Genomic DNA, 21,327 nt, shown 5'->3' on the forward strand with positions numbered 1-21,327 from the left:
TTTATCTAACAAAAATAGAAATCTGCCATCAACGTCATTTGAGTGCTCCCTTGTTTCTTTTCTGTGTTAATTTCCTCAACAGTAAAAAGCAAAGAAAAGAAAGGACCAGTAGCAGCCGCCACACAGGTGGAGAAACCAGCTGCCTCCATGTAAAAAACCCCACCTAAACATCCCTCTCAGAACCTGACACGTATCACATCAAGTAGGTCTCACCTTGTCTTAAAAATGGTGGAGGACATGTCACCTCCTCGAATAAAATGATTCAATCTAGTGGCAGCCAACCCTCTCAACCTTTCCCTGTCCCCTCGCGAGTTTTGGACTCTCTCTCTCTCTCTCTCTCTCTCTTCTTAGAATTATCCTCTGCAATCTCTGCTAAATAAAGGACGTGATGATATTTTGGCACTGGTTGGATTTGGGGATTGGAACTCGTATTTCAAGCAAAGTTCATGACAGTGATGGGACTTTTGTGGGTCTTTTTATACTTCCATGTGAATAATATAATATATTTGCATGCCATTGCCACCCGTAGAAATTAATTCCACAATTCTAAAATCTGGAACGGTAGCCTGATAGGCCAATATAGATAATGTTCGTCGTTCAACTATATTTTTTTTTAAAATAACTTATAGATAACACATTAATTTGTAAATAAACCATTAATTTACAAATCAATATAGATCATGATTGATGTTGCTGCTGTTCAACGACGACAATCATAAAAAGTCGTATAACACTTTGTTTGGGTATAAAACGGGAAGGGAACAAGATGGGAAGGGTGAAAGAAAGAGGAAAGGGAATGCGACGAAAGGATTTGGAATGAATTGGAGATAGATATAGAAAATTAAAAGTTGTTTCACGGTAGTGGTTTTTTTTAAAGTATATTTTATTTAAATATATACATGAAGATAGTGTATTTTTTTTAAAAAATATTTTTAACAATAACATATTTCAAAAAATAAAAAATTTAATTTTAAAAATAAAAAAATTAAATTCTCATAAAACATCATTTAAAACACAATTTTAAATGTAGTCATTCTTTCATTATTGGAAACAGTATGAAATGAAATTAAGCGGAAAAAATTCTCAAAAATAAAATTAAACATCTCTAGTTTAGGAAAAGAGTTGTTTTTATCAATGATAAAATCTTAAATTAATAAGTTAAGTAATTTTTTTCATATCTTCTCAAACGTAGTGTAAATATCTGTGGTCGATATGCTTCCATGACAATCAAGCAGCAACTTGTACATTACTATATATGTCATGGTGGCCAATGACTATCACCAACACACACCATGCTCTAATTGATTTTTTTTTAAAAAAAAATTCTAATTCAAGATTCATTTTATACTCCCAAAAAATATTTTGTGGTTATATATGATCACATAAAATAATTAAAAATAAATAAACATAAATTCCACAATCTCTTAAAATTGAAGAGGAACGATTATTAATTCTTTTCCATTTTAAGAAAATGAAGTGACTTGTAATTGATTCTTTTCCTTTTTTTTGGTAATTCTAGATCATATTGCGATAACGTGTAGTGTGATAGCACGATAAATCATCAAAAAAATATTGTTCTACTTACGAGTTGGAGTCACGTAATGAGTTTTGTTCTTAAAAAAACACTCCCACGAAGTAACCCTTGGACCGTAAAGTGGATAATATGTCTACGACAATGTTGGCCAAAAAATTATCTGCTTGAAAGAAACAGGAAAATATGGAAAGCTCACTAGGTTGGACGATCGAACTTGGTTCAATAATAAATTCCATGGAGGGGGTCTCTGCCAATATACAACACCAAACTATTAAATTGATACTTAATTTGTTTTAGTGGTAATTAATAAGGTGTTTTGTAGCTAGGAGAAGAGTAAATTTCCTCCTCGTCGACGAGAGAGTGTCTCATTATATATCCCTTTTCTTCTTTATAGAGGATATGCACACCCACCCCTCCACGTACCCTTCACATTTGACAGGAGGGGGAGGTAGTATCCAGTAAGAGCCTGATTCTGATTGTTTTTATTTATATTTAAAAAATGTTTTTAAAATATTTTGATTTTTTTAAATTATTTTCATATTATTTAATGTATTAATATTAAAAATAATATTTATCGCGTAACATTCAGGCCACAAGAGATCACGATTAATTCAGGGTTTCTAGAAATGACACCTTATACTGAAAGTCCCGTATCCTTTCTTTCTTTCTTGGTGTGGCAGCGCCATACTTACAGGCAAGAGTCGCCATCATACTGTTTGATAAGAGTTGACTTTTAATTTTAATTTATTTATTATTATAATGTTGTAACGGTGGTTGATCGTTCAGCTAGCGCCATTAAACAAATATTTTCCACAGCAATACGGGAAAAATATATAAATAAATAAAATTAGCATAAACCCTCTGAAAATTATTTCATATGTCCACAGTAATATTATAATAGTTTTTTTATTATTTTTATTATAATGTTGTAACGGTGGTTGATCGTTCAGCTAGCGCCATTAAACAAATATTTTCCACAGCAATACGGGAAAAATATATAAATAAATAAAATTAGCATAAACCCTCTGAAAATTATTTCATATGTCCACAGTAATATTATAATAGTTTTTATTATTATTATTAATAACGTGAGTGTTCGGGCCAGCTTGCGAATACCTCGATTAATCCCACGGGTTCTGAAATTAACAACCTTGTAAACTTCTAGTAGTCATTATATTAGCAACTATAAGACTCAAATTTAAAATTACAGATGAAACAAATTCTTTGATCACATGCTGATTATTTACTAGATAATTAATTTTTTTTTTTAATATAATGGTAGCTATCCGTTTAAATTGGGAGAACATTTTCCTTTGAGCCACGGGATAACTTTTTTTTCTTTCTTTCTTGGACTCCAATAAGCCCATAAGCCCTAAAGAATGCCTTTGGGCTAGTTTTATCTTTTTACATATTATTAAATTTAGTTGGTATAATAAATTAATTCAGAGTCCATTAATCTAAGACCTAACTTAAATTGAATGGAAAAAATTTCAATTCACCAATAACCTGTTGGATTTTGGTTTGAAAAGTTGAACTTTCAAATGGGATAGTAGAACACTCTATTGCTCAAGAAATTAGTTTAAGTGTCTTGGAATGGAATGCTTCAAACCTTTTTATACTAGTTGACTTTTCTTTAATTATTCGTTGATACAATCAAGTTGGTGATTAATAAAGGTAAATCACCTTTAAAATGTTTGGATTATTATTTAAAATTATTATTTTTTTTTAAAAAGTAGACCATGGTTCTATGATGTTTGAGCAATAGCTCCAAGGAGAAAAAGAAGTGCTGTCATTGCATTATACAGGCTAGTATATGGCAACAACTACACCAGAAAGCATTACGAGCACAGCTCGCCATGCTTCGACATGGGAAGCACTCCCAACATTTTCAAATTTGCAAAAATTCTTTGCCTTCCCCTTGTGCTTGCACGTACAGAGATGCCATCTCTTTTTGGTAACATATAAAAGCCTCTTCCACCCACCATTATTCCTTGCATCATAAACAACACAACAGCAACAACAAAGAGTGCTCAGCATGTCTTCTCTCAAAGCCTATGGCAAACTTGACGAGGCTGAGCAAGCACGGCTCGAGGCTCGTCGAAGAACCCGGAAAAGAATCACCATCATAAGCCTTTCTTCAATACTTCTTGTTGCCATTGTTGTTGCTGCTGTGGTGGGGACTCATGCTTCTAGTGGAAACTCAAAGAAGGGTGGAGCTGATAAGTCACTTTCTACATCAGTGAAAGCTGTTTGTGATGTCACATTGTACAAGGATTCTTGTTACAATAGCCTTGCTCCTGTGGCTAAACCAGACCAGCTTCAACCTGAGGAGCTTTTCAAATTGGCAATCCAAGTGGCCAAGAATGAATTATCAAAAGCTTCTCAGCATTTCTCCAAGGATGGAGGGGTGCTTTACAATGGTGTCAAGGATAATATGACAATTACAGCCTTGGAAAATTGCCAAGAACTTTTGAGTTTGGCATTGGACCATCTTGATAACTCATTGGAAGCGGGTCATGGTGTCAATGTGATTGATATTGTGGATGATCTAAGAAGTTGGCTAAGTACTTCGGGTACTTGCTATCAAACATGCATTGATGGCCTTTCGGAGACGAAATTAGAGGCTACTGCTCATGATTATCTCAAGAATTCAAGTGAATTGACTAGCAATAGCTTGGCAATTATCACTTGGATTTCCAAGGTTGCAAGCTCAGTGAACATCCATAGGCGCTTAATGAACTACGAAGACCAAGATATGCCAAAGTGGCTGCATCCAGAAGATCGCAAACTACTTCAAAGTTCAGATTTGAAGAAGAAGGCTGATGTTGTTGTGGCTAAAGATGGGTCTGGAAAGTACAAAAGAATCAGCGATGCCCTAAAAAATGTTCCTGAAAAAAGCAAGAAGAGGTATGTGATCTATGTGAAGAAAGGAATTTATTTCGAAAATGTTCGTGTCGAGAAGAAGCAATGGAATGTCATGATGATTGGTGATGGAATGAAGGAAACAATTGTATCAGCAAGCCTGAACGTTGTGGATGGAACTCCTACATTCTCAACTGCAACATTTGGTAAGTTCAGGACTAATCCTCCAATATGGTTGCATGCTAACCAAAGTTTAGCTACGGGGATAGAGGTTAGAAACTTAGAATTAACTAAATGGCTGATACTCATTTTCCTTTTTCTGCAGCTGTGTTTGGGAAGGGATTCATTGCTAGAGATATGGGGTTCCGTAACACAGCTGGTGCAATCAAGCATCAGGCAGTTGCCTTGATGTCAAATGCTGATATGTCGGCCTTTTACAGATGCAGCATGGATGCTTTTCAGGACACTCTCTACGCACATGCCAATCGGCAATTCTACCGCGAATGCAACATATATGGAACAGTTGATTTCATCTTTGGAAATTCAGCTGTTGTCATCCAAAGCAGCAGCATACTACCCCGGAAACCTATGCAAGGCCAACAGAACACCATCACTGCACAAGGCAAGATTGACCCTAATCAAAATACTGGAATTTCAATTCAGAACTGTACCATTTGGCCTTACGGCGACTTGAGCTCTGTCAAAACTTTCCTTGGCCGTCCTTGGAAGAATTACTCAACAACTGTATTCATGCGTTCTATGATGGGGAGCTTGATCGACCCTGCTGGATGGTTGCCATGGACAGGAAATACAGCACCTCCTACCATTTTCTATTCTGAATTTGAGAATTTCGGGCCTGGTGCTTCAACAAAGAACAGAGTTAAATGGAAGGGCTTGAAAACCATCACCAATAAACAAGCTAGTAAATTTACAGTGAAGGCATTCATACAGGGAGAAGAGTGGCTCACAGGCACTGGTATTAGCTACAAACCTGGTCTCTGACTGTGATACATTTTGCAGAGAACGCTTCCTTTGTTGTGTTCCTTTCATGTTTTTGTTTCCTTTATGTTGTTTTCCTACACCAATTTATTTTATCCTTTTCACATTACACGTTGATTCATTGAAACTTGAGTTTGGAACAATTCTAGAGTCTCAAGCGATGAAATTTCTTGGCAAGATAAGTTGCTGCTAAATACATTTTATTTTATTAATTTGATCATAAAATCCTCACAATCTGTCTTATCGCTGAATTACAAGAAATCCAGGAGGTGTCAACTAAGAATGAATAAAATTGTGAAGCAATAAGGCCCCTATTTATAATCAAACTAGTCCTCCAGAGAAGGGTACGTCAGTGTAAGGCAACCAAGTATCCCCCATTGTGAAATTGTAGACGGTAAAATTCACAGCTTGTGTAGCATTCATCAGATTAAAACCAGGCCATTGCACTCTCCTGCTAGTGTTTGCACCAGGCCCATAATTCTGAAACTCACCATAGTAAATGGTGTCTAATCCAACAGTTCCGTTCCATTCTAGCCATCCAACCGGCTGAATCAGTTCTCCGATGTACGATTGCATGATTACAGTTCTAGAGTACTCCTTCCAAGGTCGCCCCAAAAAGTTCAAAGTCAAGTTACTGTCCGTCGAGTTCCTGTCCATAGCCAAATCAGGTGCAGCTTCAATCGTGCAATTGTGAATGGAGATGCCAGTATTTTGGTTTGGATCAGTACGACCTTGCGCAGTGAAGGCATTCTTCTGGTTAAGCATTGGCTTGCGAGCATATAAATTGCAGTTCTGAAAAACAGCGGCAGCATTTCCGAAAATGAAATCTACAGTTCCGTATACATCACATTCCCTGTAGAATTGCCTCAAGGAATGCACGTAAAGAGTATCCTGATAGGCTTCAAAGCTGCACCGATAAAATGTGGAGAGGTCAGCATTGTTCCTCAGAGCTACTGCTTGGTGCTTCTCAGGACCTGCCGTGTTCCTGAACGTCATGTCTATTCCAACAAATCGCTCCCCAGAAACAGCTGCAGCAAAAATTCGAGACTCGTCAGGATTTTAAACATCAGTAAAAACTCACCCCTTAGTTATAAACTCAGTGGTCATTGGCTTACCGAAAGTCGAAGAATTAAAGGTTGTCCAGCCATCAATGACACTATGGTTTCCCGTTATGACGGTCTGATTAATTCCTTCTCCAATCAGCACTATATTCTTCTTATTTTTAGGAACAACAACATACTCCTCATAAATCCCTTCTCTAACAAATATTACGAAGTAGCCATCTTCAGGTTTTGAGTTATTTGGAGCAAAGGCAATGGCATCTCCAATGGTTGTGAAGTTGTCAGTACCATAAGGGCCAACAATCACCGTATCATTTACAAGAATCCCATCGTCCCCCGCATCATCAGAAAGGATGCGTTCTCCCCTGTGGCAATTGCGAGTTTCATGGCAGGACGATGTTTTCCTTAAAGCCTGCAAGTCATGGATTAAGATTTCTTCATCCAACTTTTTAGTTATAAACTATTGAATGTAATTTATAAACGGGTCTGCCATGCTATAATAACTATTTGAAGAATTTTGACTTTGAGAAAACTCAAGCACACAAAGATTTATTAATTACAGACACAAACATGTGACATCCTCTGGCATAGCGTGCTTGTGCTCTGAAATGATTGACCAAACATGTGAAGTAAACCATTTTCTCCTGCCATCATACATGGCACACCGACACTAAAATTTTATTTTTTTAGTTTACACTCGTTATTAATTCTAACTAATTTATTATTGTTAAAGATAACAAATATTAAATTTAATGCGGATCTAAGTCCGCCGATCCAGGTCGAATTTCATTTCAAACAGTTCTGAACATTGTTAGCCAAACTTGAGTGACATGACAAGGTTACGAATTCAATCGAATCAACTCTAGGATTTTCAAATTTTTTTTTTATCTCAAACAATCCTGTTTGCTCAAGTTCAGCACCGAGACGCAATGAATTTAGCCTGAAACTGGTCATCTGACAATGGATAAGGCATGCATGACAGTATATCCTCTAGCATTAGATCCCGTCTGCAATATTTATTGCAAATTTTTGTCACATCGTTTGTAATTTATTTCTAGCAGGCAGCATCGGATGCCCTCTAGCACCACTTGTGATCTAAAGATGTTGCAATAACCAGTAGCTTAAAAGGTTTAAAGAAATCAGAAATGCTCTTAACAATGTGTCTAAGTATATGACATGAGAATTTTTAGTTTTTTACTTTTGGAGGATTCGAGAGGCCCCAGAGAATATCAACAATTTCAATCGTATTCAATCACTTCAACTGCGAGCTTGGTAGATGAATTGCCGAACTTCAAATAGTCAAGTCAACATTATACCTCCGCATCCCATACCAAGTGGACTCAATTTTGATTTTAACAGAGCAACTTGTGCTAACACAGACAGCTGGAGCAGTTCAGCATTGCATTGGCCAATTTGCTGGGTGTGACGTTAGTCGTAAAGTGATTACTGGCTCTAGTTTTCAGATTCGGTACAGTATTTTTTATATATATTATATGATCGAGCATGGTTAAGTCAATAGAATTATTAAAAATCTGGTTGGAATAATATTTTAAGGAGAACCCCGAGTTATGGATTCTAAATTTATTGATTCAGTACTGTAGTCAGTAAAGTGTGCTGGCCATTTTCCTAGTTTAGACAAACTTATCTCACCAGATCCACCTAGCCCCACATGAGGATGGGCTGACCTGTTCTTTAACTCAGTTCTATCAAGTCACTCGAGCAAGCAATGTTTGTTCAGATCTTTAACTCTGTTATCGAGTGATATTCATTTAATCAAACTTTAGAGTCCAGGTTATGCTCAATTGTCCACGGAATTGAGCATATGATTTTTTTCTTCTTTTTTCCCCTTCCATGGATGAAAAAAATCAAAGCACTTTTGGTAATACAGACCTATGATTTTACTCTTTTTTTTTTTAGATTAATATGGGTATTTGAATCAATGCACCTCGACTAATCCCACAGGTCCTGAAGTTAACGACCATGTAAGCCTCCAGTGGCTATCATATGAGCAACCACAGGGTTCGAACCTGAGACTACAGAGGAAACAAACTTCTTGATCCCAAGCTCTTACCACTGGATCACCATCTAGATGGTTAAATCAAATCACTTTTGGTAATTTACGAGAAGGATCTATGATTTTACTTTTTTTTTTATTATTATTATAAATGTGGGTGTTAAAATTACTTCTAAAAATCACCACGCACTTGCTCTTTAGGGCCACCTAAACCATAGAGTAGACGTGGACTGTTTCTTGGTCGAGGTGCACATGCGTTGAATCTTCACCTAGGTAAAGGCACTAGTATTTATAGCCCAGTCTAGAAAGGTGTGAGGCTCCATGGCCGAAGCTAAGTCTTCTTTGTTCCTTTTTTATAATAGCCTAAGCTAAGCTTAGCTCTAATGAGATTTCATAGACTTGAACCTAACCCATGTAGGCCAATACCCTTGTTTACAATTAATCACATAAATCTACCATAAACAATTGCTAATTAACACGAGGAAGCATTAAACTTTAGAGGAAAAAACAAAAATTGAAATCCATGGTACCTTGATAAGAGTCTCAAGAGGTTCACGAACCCCCCTTGTCACGGTTCCTTGAGGAGACCCTTTTCTCCTCTTGTTCTTCTTCAAATTCTTCTCCAACGAATGTGTGACCAGAGCTAGAGACACACTGTACAATTGAGTAACATTGGAGAGAGGCACGGACAGAGCACTGACAATGCTACTCTTGGACTGAACCAGCCCATCATAGCAAGTTTGTTGATTGGTCACTACTCCACTGAGCAGACTCGTGACTCTCTCAACCAACACATCACTCATTGACTCGGCTGCTACCAGCTCGCTAGATATGGTCTCAAAGTAGTCCACATTGAGTTCCATGAACTCATGGCAATCCTGCAATGCACCAAACTCTTCATGGGTCATTTTTGAAAGTTGTTTTTCGTGTGTTAAGTGATAGTCGATGACTTTAGACAATCTTTTTGCTTGTTTAAGGCATTGTTTGACTGAAAACTTGCTGTACTCGTAAGGGTTGGAAGATGAAGGAAAGGTTGTCAAGATTGAACGACAAAGCTTAGGATAAAGGGTGGATTTGCATGCATTGGAAGGTGAATATGGCGGTGGTGGAGATTGAGAGGAGATCAACAAAGGTGAAAAGATCGAAAGAAAGGCAAAGAGGAGAATCAAGAATGATAATGGGCGTTGCATTTTTTTTCTTTTTTGTATGGTTTCTACAACGTACGTGTTTGCATATGAAGATTTTTGGGCTTTATAAAGAGATGGAAAACGCGTAATAATTATTGGAGGTATGGGGAGGGAGGTGTCGGCTTGTGAAGTTAGTCAAGAAGTGTATTCACTCTGGGTTAGGGAGGTGGAACCTTTTGGCGTTAGGGTTCGGAACTTACAAGGAAAGGCAGCACGTACTGTCTTCATTTTTATGAAATAATAATTTGTGTGAAGTAAAAAAAGGAGGGTGAGAAGTTATTAAGGTTAATTCGCTTGTTTAATTTTATCATAAGGTGTGTTTATATCAGTCACAAATTTAAAAATATTTTAGTTAATTAATATATATTATAGTTTTACATAATACATACATACGTACGTACGTACAACAGAAAGGAAATTTAAAATCTTGATTAAAAAAATTATAATATTTATAATTAACATACTTATATACTATTGAAAACTCTCTTAAAATCTTAATTAAAAAATATAATTTATAATTTTTTTAAAAAAATTATTTTCTCATAAAGATATATTAAAGATACAATAACATATGAGGAAAATACTCCTATACAATATAATTAAGGACGCGATTAGTGAGCCATTAACCAAATTTCTTTTTAATTAATATTCTATTTTCACTTTTTTTTTTTTATATATATATCTGAATAATTATACGCATCCTTGTCCCGTGTCCACACCAGCTATGCATACTTATCTGGGCAAGGTGTTATTTAGTAATTCAACTCTAGATTTTTATTTTAAATGGCATGCATGCAATCATGCAAGTCGGTCCAAGATAAATAATTGGACTCACAAATCATATAGTTAATTTGGAATTCTCTTATTACAACACATGAATGATTGAATCTTTGCATGAAAATCGTATACTTGATTATATATAAGAAATTATCACATGGATTTAATTAGCCTTGGACTAAATCAATAAACACAAAAATATATATATCTTATGAAGTAACGCATGCATATGGTACTTCTTAATTGAAATTATATTAAAGTATTATTCTCTTAAGATTTTTTATTTTTTATATTGTCAAATTAAAATTATAAAAAAATAAAAATGATGTTTTTTAAATAAAAAATAACTTTTTTTTTACCGAATAAATATCATAGTCACAGTGTGGCGTCAAAACCAGGGGCTGAAAGAAAGGCTGTCCTGTCAAGAGAGTTATTGACTTGTGGGCTTTTCTCTGACTCTACAGAGAGAGAAATGGAGAGTGATGGCTTCGATCAATGAATCAGGTAATTGTAACGCCATCTTTCATACGTACAGGTACTCTCCCCTGCTCCCACAAATCATCGTCTCAGGCAGGCACCGTTTAGCAACTCGGCAGCAAAAAATATTATTTTATATATTTTTGTTCGGCACATCACGTTACAAAATGAGCACTCGGCCTTCTTTAAAACTTGACCAAGTTAAATCCAAAACACTGAAAACATAATCTTGCATTCTATGATTCATAAATTGTTTGTCCCACCTAAACCAATGAAGATAAAAACACATGGCTGGCTAGCTGGCTAGCTTGAACACTCCACAGGAGGCTGGTAGAAAATCAACTAATTAAAACCAAAAAAAAAAAAAAAAGTAATAAAAAGACTAACAAATTAAACCAATTGCAAACATTTCTTGCTAGCTAGCAAAATCTTGAAGCTTCCTTGCCCACTCCCTACGAAATCATCCCTTCACTCGAGGCTTGGACCTGGCACGCGAACATATCTTAGTCAATTATTTCAAGGTTATTCTCGAGAGGGCACATTAAAAATGTAGCAGTGAAGCTGATAAATGGTTACTTGTTCTGTATGGGATTAGAACCGCTAGGAGGTATTCTTCTAAGGCTGGCGGCTACTGTCTGTGTTGTGTTTGGCATGCTTTCTTTTGACTCTGAATTCACAAGAACTTGAGAGCTTGGTGACTTGGTTGAAGCCAAAGAGGAAGCTGGCAGAACCCTTGCTTGAGCTAAATTAACCCCAGTTGAAAGAAGCATTGCTAGAGCTATTATTGCACAGATAATAGCAGACAATGATTTGAAGCAGCTAGGTTTCATTGCTTTCTTAACTCACAAGATGTCTTCTATGTAGTGAAAGTAGGGCTCGTGCTAGCCAAGATCACTTTGCAATGACTTATATATTGAGAGAAACAGAATATGTAAGGGAGATTATCTCCATATCTTTGTTTTTGCTTTCGTACTAGAAAGTTTATCTCTTCTTTAAATTCAAATTTGGTGTGGGAGTCATGTGATGAATCTTTGACTATTCTGCTTCCAAGTTCCAAAGCAAAACCTAAACCCTGCAGATTTGGTTAGTGAGATTGTTAATATAATTTACCAGTCATGTGATGATCAGTCATGTGATCAAATAGTATGATGATTGGCTGGCTTAGCTTAGGATTCTACTAAAGTGATTTGACAATGGCCTTAATGACACATTTACATTGGTGATGACATGATTATCCTTATAAACAATTAGCATGGAAGGTGATATCTGCAAAAGAACAGAAATCAGTTTGAAAACCTGAGGGCTATGTAACTAGAATAATCAGGAGGCTAATCACATTGACTGATTACAGTATTATCAACTGGGAATTAGAAAGATAGCTTTGCAATCTTTGTTTTCATCTGCTTCTACTTTATTAATATTATTTGCACATGGAAGGCAAACTTTAGAGTTCTAGTCATTGCTTTGAGAAGGTAACACTGGTCCAACTTGGATCTGGATGAGCTGGTTTGCGGTACAGAAATAGACTCACCTGGTCTGGTTTTTTCCAGTATAAACTCACAGGTCCAGGCTCCAGAGCCAAGTTCATCTCACTACCTTCCTTTTATTACACGTTTTATATGGGAGACATTGTCAGAAAAGTACATGATAATTCAAATTATAGTTCATTAGCTCACATCATTTGTATACCTCCTCTGCCCTTTCAAAATTTTCAAGATTGCGTTTGGTTAGTATTTCAGGGTATATAATAAACGAATACATAAGAAATAGAATTATATTTAGCTGAAGAGTAGAATAAATATTTTGAAATGAGTTTTTATACTTTTAAAACATAAAGTGCTGAAGTATAAGGAGATGTCTTTTATATCTTTATTATTTCTGTTTCTAACAGTAACCAAACGCAACCTAATGGAATCCAAATCTAAGAGGGAATCAGCAGCAGAACAATGACTTAGCAGGACAGCAAAGAGAGAACACGGTGATCAAATCGAAGTAAAAGCTTGCAGAATGGTGGTTTCTGAGGCTTTAAAATTGAAAAGTCCTAACTCCCAAGTTATACAATTTGTAAAAAATGCTAGCACTTCCTTGATCAGGCAAGATAACAGACAAAGTTTTTGAATATAAAATGGACCAGACCAAGAAATTATCAATCACAAGAACGACTCACCTAACATGTTTATTATATCCATGCCTTCATCTCATCTCTGACAAAAACAAAAAGAATAAGCCTTACTCCTCAAGCATAAAACATGTTATTTCCACAGCAAACATGGCATTCTCTGGCATAATTTTTACTCCTGAAAAACTACAGTAGAATACGCTTCCTAGGTGCTTCGACTATGATAATTTTAGGACAGTTCTTGAAGAATCATATCCACAGAGAAAGCTTCTCGCAACTCATCAATTGCAGAAAGCTCTGTACAGCTTGCACAACTACAATGTTTTACTGCAAGAATATCATGCTTTCAATCTAAAAATTTGGATATAAATGGCAAAATTTAGTTGTCTCTTCTGTCTTCTAGCAGCTACGTCAGTTTATCGGAAACCTGGCCGGAAAAAAAAACAGTTAGGCAACATAGTATGGAGAGGTCATGATAAAAACAAATGGAGTTATAGCTGTTGGACAACTCACTATTATGAATCAAAACAATCATCAGCACTGTACACGAACTCGAATACTATTTTCTTGTTAGAGGCAAGTGCTCTTCACTTGCAACTTTCATGTTAAAGCCTGATAATGCCTTTCTTAATCCACCATTAGAAACTTGTACGTCTACTATGAATGTTGCGCATACTGGCCGGTGGTCAGAAAACCTGGACTCTCCGCGTACGTAAGATAGTTGATGTATCCCACCTCCATGCCAAAGTATTCTATCACACCTGCAATTTTTTTAAGCTATTCAACTTATTTGTAAAAGTTTTTAATTTCAGTAATATAGGTGTAGGTTTTTACTAAATATACCACGCTGGAGTTCTTCTTTTCTTTTGTGTTTCAATAGTCTCTCCAGCGTAAATGTCCGAGTTGTAGGAGTATTTGTATGTTGGTGCGAAGTAGATCTTTCCCTCTTTCCATCCTCCGAACACTCGCCCTGCTTCCCTCTCAATTTTCAGCTGTCAGAACATGGACCGAATTCAGTTTGAGTATGCAGGAAAAAGAGAGGAACTGAAACTAGGTACACCTCCATCGAGAGAATAAATACTGTGGCTGTTAATACAAACAAGCATTCCTTGTGGTCATTGAATAATAATGAACACTTCTTTAAGTTCCATATAACATTCTTGCAATCCACCCATAGTCAATGTTCGAGATGATCTCGGTTTTTGTTATTTTAACCCTTGGCGAAGATTCGCAGAAAAAGACAAGGAAAAGATTTATTCTACAGAGCTGCAGGGAACAAAATGGATGATGCCGTTTTCACATCCCTCCAAGTTCAGAGTTATTCTATTCAAGTTCAAAGAAGGTACCTGATCTTTGTCAAAAAGTCCATCCCAGTTATACTGCTCCAGAAGCTTTCGAGTCTCGGAATAGCTCAAAGCTATCCTGTAATTCAAGTCCCCCAACCATATTACCCGACTAGGGACATCAAAACAGGTTTTAGTGTCAAGGCATTAAATTAAGAAAGATTTTTCAAAGACAGAATTAGACTATTTGTTTAGTGATTTCAGAGATGCTTACTCATGATCCATAATTTTCTCAGGCGCTCGAATATATGGAGATTTGCAAATTCTTGAAAATTGTGTGTTCTTAAGTATCTCTATGACATCCAAATTTCTCCTAAGTTCATCTCCTTCTTTCTCTCCTGACGCCAAGTGACTGCAAACAAAGCAGAAACTTGTCTGATGGAAAGACATGCTAACAGATATACACCCCTGCAACCAGAGAATTAAGTAATTAACCATAATTTCAAATGAGGAAGGTCTATAATTCTGTCTTGATTTTCAAACATGAATCGTGAACAGCTTATGCTCATAAACAATGCATGTCTATGTCTCAAATTACCTTGTTCCCAAGACAGCCTAAGATCCCACGGCCAACGTTAGAGATTCTCAAATGGCTAACATGTTGCACAAGTTCCTTCCTTACCCAAACAGTAACAAATATTCCGACCATTTGTTTCCCTGTTATAAGGCTGTACTTCATCTGGTTGGCACTAGCTGGAGAGGAAATTTCTGTAGATACATAATTGCTAAGTCCATCTTCATCCTCTTCAGAAGAACAGTAATCCTCAGTCATATTTGCTGGTGGGGGACAAACACAGCAATCCTTGCTATACTTCCTTTCCAATATGGGAGAGCAATTGCAAGTCTTCAGCCTCCGTCCACTCTCAGTCCTGAAAGACTTACAGACCTTTTTAAGAGAAGGTTTTTGGAAGCGAAGTGAGCTGCAAAGGGGTGATTTTGATCCTCTTGAAGCCACACTATATGATCTATTCAGTGATTGATTGATTAAAGCCAGCCATTTTGCGGCAGGCTCATTGTCTTCTGCCACAAGCACATTTCCAGCATTCAATGGAACAATTTCCTGAAAACTGACAATTCAAAAAAGAAACAAAATGAAGAGCAAATCGGCATACCTCATCGCACTGAAAGAATTTAATATATTGGTATATAATCATTAAAAATAAAATACAAGGATACAGCAGGAAAAGAGGGAGAAAGCATACCCTAAGACATATATATCTGATTCATCATGAACCTGAAGAATATCATCTAGGTTGAGGTCACTGTGAGGAGATTTCCCTCCGACATTCCATGTTGCTACGAAAACTCTATGAAGGGAGAAGTTTTGACCAGAAACTATTAGATTTTTCATATAAGCAGATACATTGAGATTAAAAACAGGACGAAAAAAATATCGAAACTAGGAAATTTAAGAGAAACAGAAGAAAATCCATCATATGCTTACCTAAATGACTGGGCTTGACTGCTTGGCATTGGAGAGCTTAATTGGTGAGACAAGAGAGACTTGAGCGATGGATCAGAATGTGGTTCTGCAATTGGAAAGAAGAAGATAGGATTTTTAATGAGAAACAAAGCAAAACTTTAAAATTGTAATCTAAATTGAGGACACAAAGCAATTCGCGCAGGAAAAACTTCCTTCGAAGGAATATCATCTGTGGTAGCAGAGAAATCCAAGCATTTCTCAAAGTACACCCACTCGATTCAAAGATAGCAAGTACTTATAAGGAAGAAAGGAAGGAAAAGAAATAGCATCCACCTGGGGTGATAGACAGAGAAAAGATATACCGTTCTTGATTCCTTTTCTCCATTGGAAGAAGTTTACAATGAAAATGTTCTCGATTTTGGAGCAAATTGCAAAGATGCTCTCGCCATTGACAACACTTCTACTTTTCCTATCTATGCCTTTCCAACCCTTCATCTTTACATTTTGGACCAGTTTTTTACTTGCCATAGAAGGCAAAAAAACAGATGAAAATTGTTCGATTTGTGGAAAAAAGAAGATTGAATGGAATCTGCTTAATGAAAAGAAAATTATCTCTCTATGAATCTTCCGTTTCAAAAAAACCGAAAAAGAGTGATTTCTTCACACATGAAGATAGAAACAATGATCACAGGTGATTCATTACTCACCAGACGAATCAAATGAAACCTTCTCTGCCTTCCTCCCCTTTTCCTCCTTCTGCAAGAAAAATCTTCGAAGAAAAGACTGCAAGAACACAGCAGTAAATAGCTATAGATCACAGAAAGACTGAACAAGTAATGTATTCTACGTGATCAACAGCAGTAATGAATGCAATAGTCCCGTGATGGTCACCTGTTCAGTTCCTTAGGACTATGGATCAAAGAAAGGTTGAAAAAAGAGCAGAAACGGAGTAGCAGGAAAGACGAAGATTAAGCGAACAAATAAACCTAGATTTACCTTCTTGTTCTGGTCTTGATTCCTCAGTGTCATGTCTGAAACTGCTCTATTTTCATCAATGGCAATGGCCCCAAATCAAAAACCTTCAAAAATAGAGAAAATTCAGTGATTGCATCAGAGTCCATCGCTCGGAAATTCCATAGGAATATTGGGGGAAAAACAAGGAAGGGAAGGTTTAAGAGTGACATGGACATAAATCATATCGCAATTAAATAAGGTAATAAATCAAGAGGCCATAAAAAAGAATCAAAGAATATCAATCCATGAACAATCAACCATGCCAATCAATGAACTTATCATTAAAGAATGATCAAAAGAAGGTTCGGAACCAAAAATTCCAGTGTCCATATTTTCAACCAAGAAACATTCAACGTTCAACAATGCCAGTTGAGTTGATCCAAAACAGAGTAAAAAAGAAGAAATGAATTTCAGCCATGAACTCCATTTACCAGAAAACAAGGATCACAGTAGCATCACATCCATGAAAAGATAGGTGATGGAGAGAATCAAAGACATAAATAAGGGCTGCAACCCCATCAAGGAAAGTTGACAGCCCAGATGGGGTTTTCTCGAAAAAGTCAACTTTCTAAGCAAATGCATCTCAGCCAATGAAAACACATAGAAAACTGAGCCAACGCAAGAAAATGCAAGTAGCCAAGGAAAAGAAAAATAAAAATACTTGAAAAGAAAGGAAAAGAACCTGAATATTCTGTTCTAGAACTGAGGAAGGACTATTGTCTATCTGTAACAAGCAATAAAAAAGACCCTCTTTACCAACGCAACTGGTGACATTGAAGTTAACGAAAGGTGCGTCTCTGTTTCTATGATTGATGTACGTGCAAAGATCTGACTTGGGTTCTCTCCTTTTCTTAAAAAAAAAAAATTACGGTGTTTAAGTTGCAGTTGTGAGTAAAACAAATCACATCTTAGAAATGATAAAAAATGTTTTTCATCCTCTCTCTTCTTTTTCTTCTCGTGCGAGTAAACTGTTCTGTCTTCGCGTATCAAAATCCTGAGTTACATCTTAGATACATTGTTTATGTTCAAACTGGGTTAATAATAAAACAACAGTTGGCTTTTGTTAATACAATTCAGTTTCTTTCTGCCATTGATTTAATCAATTATTTTATGGTTTTGTCGAGAAAATAAAAGCGCAAAAGGAAACAGTCAAGAGTGGGGATCGAATCTTAAATGTCCTTTCAAGAACTTGTTTCGTCGTCGAAGGAAGGATTCTGATGGTTTGTTTTCTTGGAAAGGAAATGGGAAAGTGGACCCCCACGTGTATGTGGCCTGCAAAGCAAATTAGGAGTCATAGAGATGGAAGGAGAGAGATTGTTTTGTGGGGGAATGGTTTCCTGGCAGTTTTAAAAGTTGAGAGGGAGTGGGTCTTTGCCATCTACTACGACGACTATCAGTCTACAGACAGCATGGATTTCCAGAAAACTCACTTTTGGCCCACTTGAACTTCATTTTCTCTTTGTCGAGAGGATGGTGTTTGAATGCATGGGTTAAGGTGAAGAATCCCTCCCTCCTACATTCCTTCCCCCCTGCTTACCTTCGGTAAGCTAACCCCCCGCTTCTGAAAAACCCGTCTTTTTCCCTACAAGTTTTGACCTAGCTCATAGGGAGTTATCTCCATGTATTAATTTAATCTTGATATATGTTCAATTACAGTGATAATAAACGTGTCAAGAAAAAAATAATAATAAGGAAAATCATCACATGGCAATTTCTCCAAGAATCAAAGTTAATATTATGATTTAGTTGAAGAATAAAATGAGTTAACTTGGATTAAATCAACTTCCACTTGTTTTTTAACTTGATTGTTACTTAGATCTCGGGTTGATCAATGGAACAGCTCCACGAGTTTAATAACATTGCTGAGAATTATCCATCTGAGAAATATTGAAGTAATGATTGAGTCAAAATTCCAAGCATACTTGAATTATTAGTCAAATTCAAAGCCTTTAACCCTAAAACCCTGCTTACGGGGGAGCGTAAATACAAGATTATACATTGCCGATCATAGCATAGCCAACATATTAAAAGATATATCATATATGTAGAGTGGGCATCACTTGTGAGGATCCAGATGCATGGTCCCAGAGACTAGTTTAATGTTTAGAAGATTTGTAAATAGTAGCTATTGTTTTTTGGTGAAGTAAGTAGCTAGCTAGCTAGCATGCAGACACCAAATTCCTGCATTTGCATCCATGGAAAAGTACAGGATCCCTAGAATAGAGGAAGAATGGTTGGTTTCAATGGGGGCAAAGGGCCAAAGAGAGCCCCTGCTCCCACAGACAACATGTTTAGGGTTTCTATTTTTGTGCTTCAAAAATCTCATCCATTTCTCAATGAGTTTTGTGTAAATCAAAGACCATGCATCCGAGTCTTGTTTCGTTCGATGTTTACCGAGAGGGACACTCCTTACACAAAATTAGACGTGTAGTTCGAGCATCCCAGGAAACCACATCGAATCCATTGCCCTTGCTTAGTTTGCCTTGAACAATAATAAATTTTAGTATTTCTTGATTTTCAAGGTATGGAGGGGGTGTTTCACTTGCCATGTATCTTGATTTTCCCTTTCCTTTGTTGTGTAAAATACTTTTTTTTTCTAAAATATTTTCAATTTTCTCTTATATTCAGAAACGTATAAGAAAACTTTGATCAATCAAGAATATTATTTTATGATAAAAAATTATTAAGACAAGGGAAAATAACTTGCTGCTTATGAAGCTATCTGGTAAGCTGAGCTACAACTATAATTAGTTCTTGGATTTTTTATTTTAAAAACTTTTTTTTATAAAATTTTTATACTAGTGTTCCCGAATATAACAAAATAGACTAATACACATAGATATGTTTAATTGAAAATTAAAAAATATAAAAGTTTGTATTATTTATTCTCACCTATCTCTCTCTTTTGTTCTACTTTAAAGAAGTGACTACCTATTACCATACACTCCATGAAAATGAAATAGATACAAGAAGAAAAAATTAGAATGGAGAGAAAATAAAATAATTATTTTCTTATTACCTATACTTCTCAAACTCATGCAACTTTGTTCAGGTTAATTTCATTAACAAAGGACAACAACATAGAAAAATCACTTCTTTTTTTAGAAAAATAATTTTAAAACACAGTCTATTTTACATATTTTTTTTTATAAAAAAAAGCAGTTTAAGATGAGCCTTTTTAGTATTTTTAAACTAGTTTTTCATATGAAGTTCATTTTAAAAATATTCCGAGAAACCACCACATATTAAGGTGGAAATCACGTTTCATTTATGTAGAAAATGTATACATGTATAACTGGACAATTGAGAAGGAAAGAATCATAGCATAAATATAATATATTATATTTATACAATTATGGGTCAATCACTGTATGAAAGGGAGGATGGCTAAGAATTAGGAGGAGATTCTATTAGAACACATATGTAGCTTGGATCGAAAGAATATGAAGCGTGGTTTTGAAATAAGATTTCTTTACCTATCACCCATTCAGGTACCTCTCAACTCTATGTGAATTTAAAATTGTTTTATATTTTATTAGTACCGCTCCTCATCAAAAATCTTTTATTCATTAGTAAATTGATTAAAAACTTTCATTTTATGGTCATATTTACTGATTTTTTTTTTGTTATTCAGAACAAGATCACAAGAACAGTGATGATAATAGAAAGATGTGATAACAATCTTTATGTACTAAAGCGAGACAATGTTGCTTTCATTTATGCTCTAAATAAATATTTCCTTACGGCGTCGTATGATCTATGGCATGCGCGTCTTGATCATGTTAACCACTCTATTATTTATTTTTTGAATAAAAAAGGACACTTATCTCTTATTTTTATTTTGCCTAATCTTGCTATTTGTGCTACATGTCAAATTGCAAAAAGTTGTAAGCTTTCGTTTTCTACTAATAATATTAAATCCACCTCTATTTTAGGACTTAATCATTGCGACATCTGGGGCCCAGCTCCTATTAAATCAAAAATAGGTTTTACTTATTACGTGATATTTGTCGATAATCACTCTCGTTTTACATGGCTCTAATATCATGTCAAAAAATCAATTCAACCCAAAAGTTTAAGCTATTAGATAAAGTTCCAAGATATGATTTATATTATTCTCTAACGCATCCTCTCAAGTGAAAGTCCTTTGATCTTGAAACTTACACATGCTTACATTACCTTATATTTAATTTTTATTAAATAAATAGGGATGGTGAGATTTGAACTCGTGACTGCTTGGTTATCAAGACTCTGATATCATGAAAATATTATGAGAAAGCACCACGGAGATCATTTATATAGAAAATGTATGCATGTATAGCTGGACAATTGAGAAGGAATCACAACATAAATACAATATATTACATTCCTACAATTATGGATCATTCACTGTATGCAAGGGAGGATGGCTAAGAATGAGGAGGAGATTCTGGAGAATCCTCAGCACATTTATATAGAAAATGTATGCATGTATAGCTGGACAATTGAGAAGGAATCACAACATAAATACAATATAT

At 35.8% G+C, this 21,327-nt stretch overlaps 3 protein-coding genes and 1 long non-coding RNA gene across 8 annotated transcripts; 1 reads left to right on the top strand and 3 right to left on the bottom strand.

The window, feature by feature from the left end:
• The first annotated feature begins 3,474 nt into the window (after window positions 1-3,474).
• Window positions 3,475-5,516, top strand: LOC7469497 (putative pectinesterase/pectinesterase inhibitor 24). The gene is made up of 2 exons (XM_002316422.4): window positions 3,475-4,602; window positions 4,722-5,516. Exons 1-2 carry the CDS (start codon window positions 3,570-3,572, stop codon window positions 5,396-5,398), a joined length of 1,710 nt encoding a protein of 569 aa, XP_002316458.2. The 5' UTR covers window positions 3,475-3,569; the 3' UTR covers window positions 5,399-5,516.
• A 62-nt stretch (window positions 5,517-5,578) lies between these two features.
• LOC7469496 (probable pectinesterase/pectinesterase inhibitor 25) lies at window positions 5,579-9,706 on the bottom strand. Its single transcript, XM_002315363.4, has 3 exons — window positions 9,001-9,706; window positions 6,511-6,868; window positions 5,579-6,423 (listed from the first exon to the last, which is right to left on the bottom strand). Exons 1-3 carry the CDS (start codon window positions 9,658-9,660, stop codon window positions 5,717-5,719), a joined length of 1,725 nt encoding a protein of 574 aa, XP_002315399.4. The 5' UTR covers window positions 9,661-9,706; the 3' UTR covers window positions 5,579-5,716.
• Window positions 9,707-11,126: 1,420 nt separating this feature from the next.
• Window positions 11,127-12,589, bottom strand: LOC112328792 (uncharacterized). The gene is made up of 2 exons (XR_002983966.2): window positions 11,488-12,589; window positions 11,127-11,396 (listed from the first exon to the last, which is right to left on the bottom strand). It is a non-coding gene; the product is annotated as an uncharacterized LOC112328792 (long non-coding RNA).
• Window positions 12,590-12,972: 383 nt separating this feature from the next.
• LOC7469495 (type I inositol polyphosphate 5-phosphatase 10) lies at window positions 12,973-17,682 on the bottom strand. 5 transcript variants are annotated; one of them, XM_024609499.2, is made up of 11 exons: window positions 17,493-17,682; window positions 16,793-16,875; window positions 16,504-16,579; window positions 15,818-15,902; window positions 15,576-15,680; window positions 14,912-15,440; window positions 14,588-14,781; window positions 14,377-14,485; window positions 13,874-14,022; window positions 13,544-13,791; window positions 12,973-13,457 (listed from the first exon to the last, which is right to left on the bottom strand). In XM_024609499.2, the coding sequence occupies exons 2-10, from the start codon at window positions 16,823-16,825 to the stop codon at window positions 13,590-13,592; spliced, it is 1,482 nt and encodes a 493-aa protein (XP_024465267.2). In that variant the 5' UTR covers window positions 16,826-16,875; window positions 17,493-17,682; the 3' UTR covers window positions 12,973-13,457; window positions 13,544-13,589. The 5 variants fall into 5 exon arrangements, with proteins under 5 accessions (XP_024465267.2, XP_024465266.2, XP_052312647.1 ...); XM_024609498.2 differs by lacking the exon at window positions 17,493-17,682 and adding an exon at window positions 17,242-17,400; XM_052456687.1 differs by lacking the exon at window positions 17,493-17,682 and adding an exon at window positions 16,159-16,385 and having other exon boundaries at window positions 16,793-17,205.
• Between the last annotated feature and the right edge of the window lie 3,645 nt (window positions 17,683-21,327).

Source organism: Populus trichocarpa, chromosome 10 (genome assembly GCF_000002775.5).
Source record: "Populus trichocarpa isolate Nisqually-1 chromosome 10, P.trichocarpa_v4.1, whole genome shotgun sequence".
NCBI classification, from domain to species: domain Eukaryota; kingdom Viridiplantae; phylum Streptophyta; class Magnoliopsida; order Malpighiales; family Salicaceae; genus Populus; species Populus trichocarpa.

Bases quoted from the DNA above. Each gene is read 5' to 3' on its own strand.
- LOC7469497 (XM_002316422.4), top strand. From the start codon at position 3,570: ATGTCTTCTCTCAAAGCCTATGGCAAACTTGACGAGGCTGAGCAAGCA. The intron at 4,603-4,721 runs GTAAGTTCAGGA...CTTTTTCTGCAG, and splicing joins ATTCTCAACTGCAACATTTG to CTGTGTTTGGGAAGGGATTC.
- LOC7469496 (XM_002315363.4), bottom strand. From the start codon at position 9,660: ATGCAACGCCCATTATCATTCTTGATTCTCCTCTTTGCCTTTCTTTCG. The intron at 6,869-9,000 runs GTACCATGGATT...CATGACTTGCAG, and splicing joins CTCTTGAGACTCTTATCAAG to GCTTTAAGGAAAACATCGTC. The intron at 6,424-6,510 runs GTAAGCCAATGA...TTTTTGCTGCAG, and splicing joins CTTTAATTCTTCGACTTTCG to CTGTTTCTGGGGAGCGATTT.
- LOC7469495 (XM_052456687.1), bottom strand. From the start codon at position 16,324: ATGGCAAGTAAAAAACTGGTCCAAAATGTAAAGATGAAGGGTTGGAAA. The intron at 15,903-16,158 runs GTATATCTTTTC...TTCCAATTGCAG, and splicing joins GAGAAAAGGAATCAAGAACG to AACCACATTCTGATCCATCG. The intron at 15,681-15,817 runs GTAAGCATATGA...CTCCCTTCATAG, and splicing joins AGTCAAGCCCAGTCATTTAG to AGTTTTCGTAGCAACATGGA.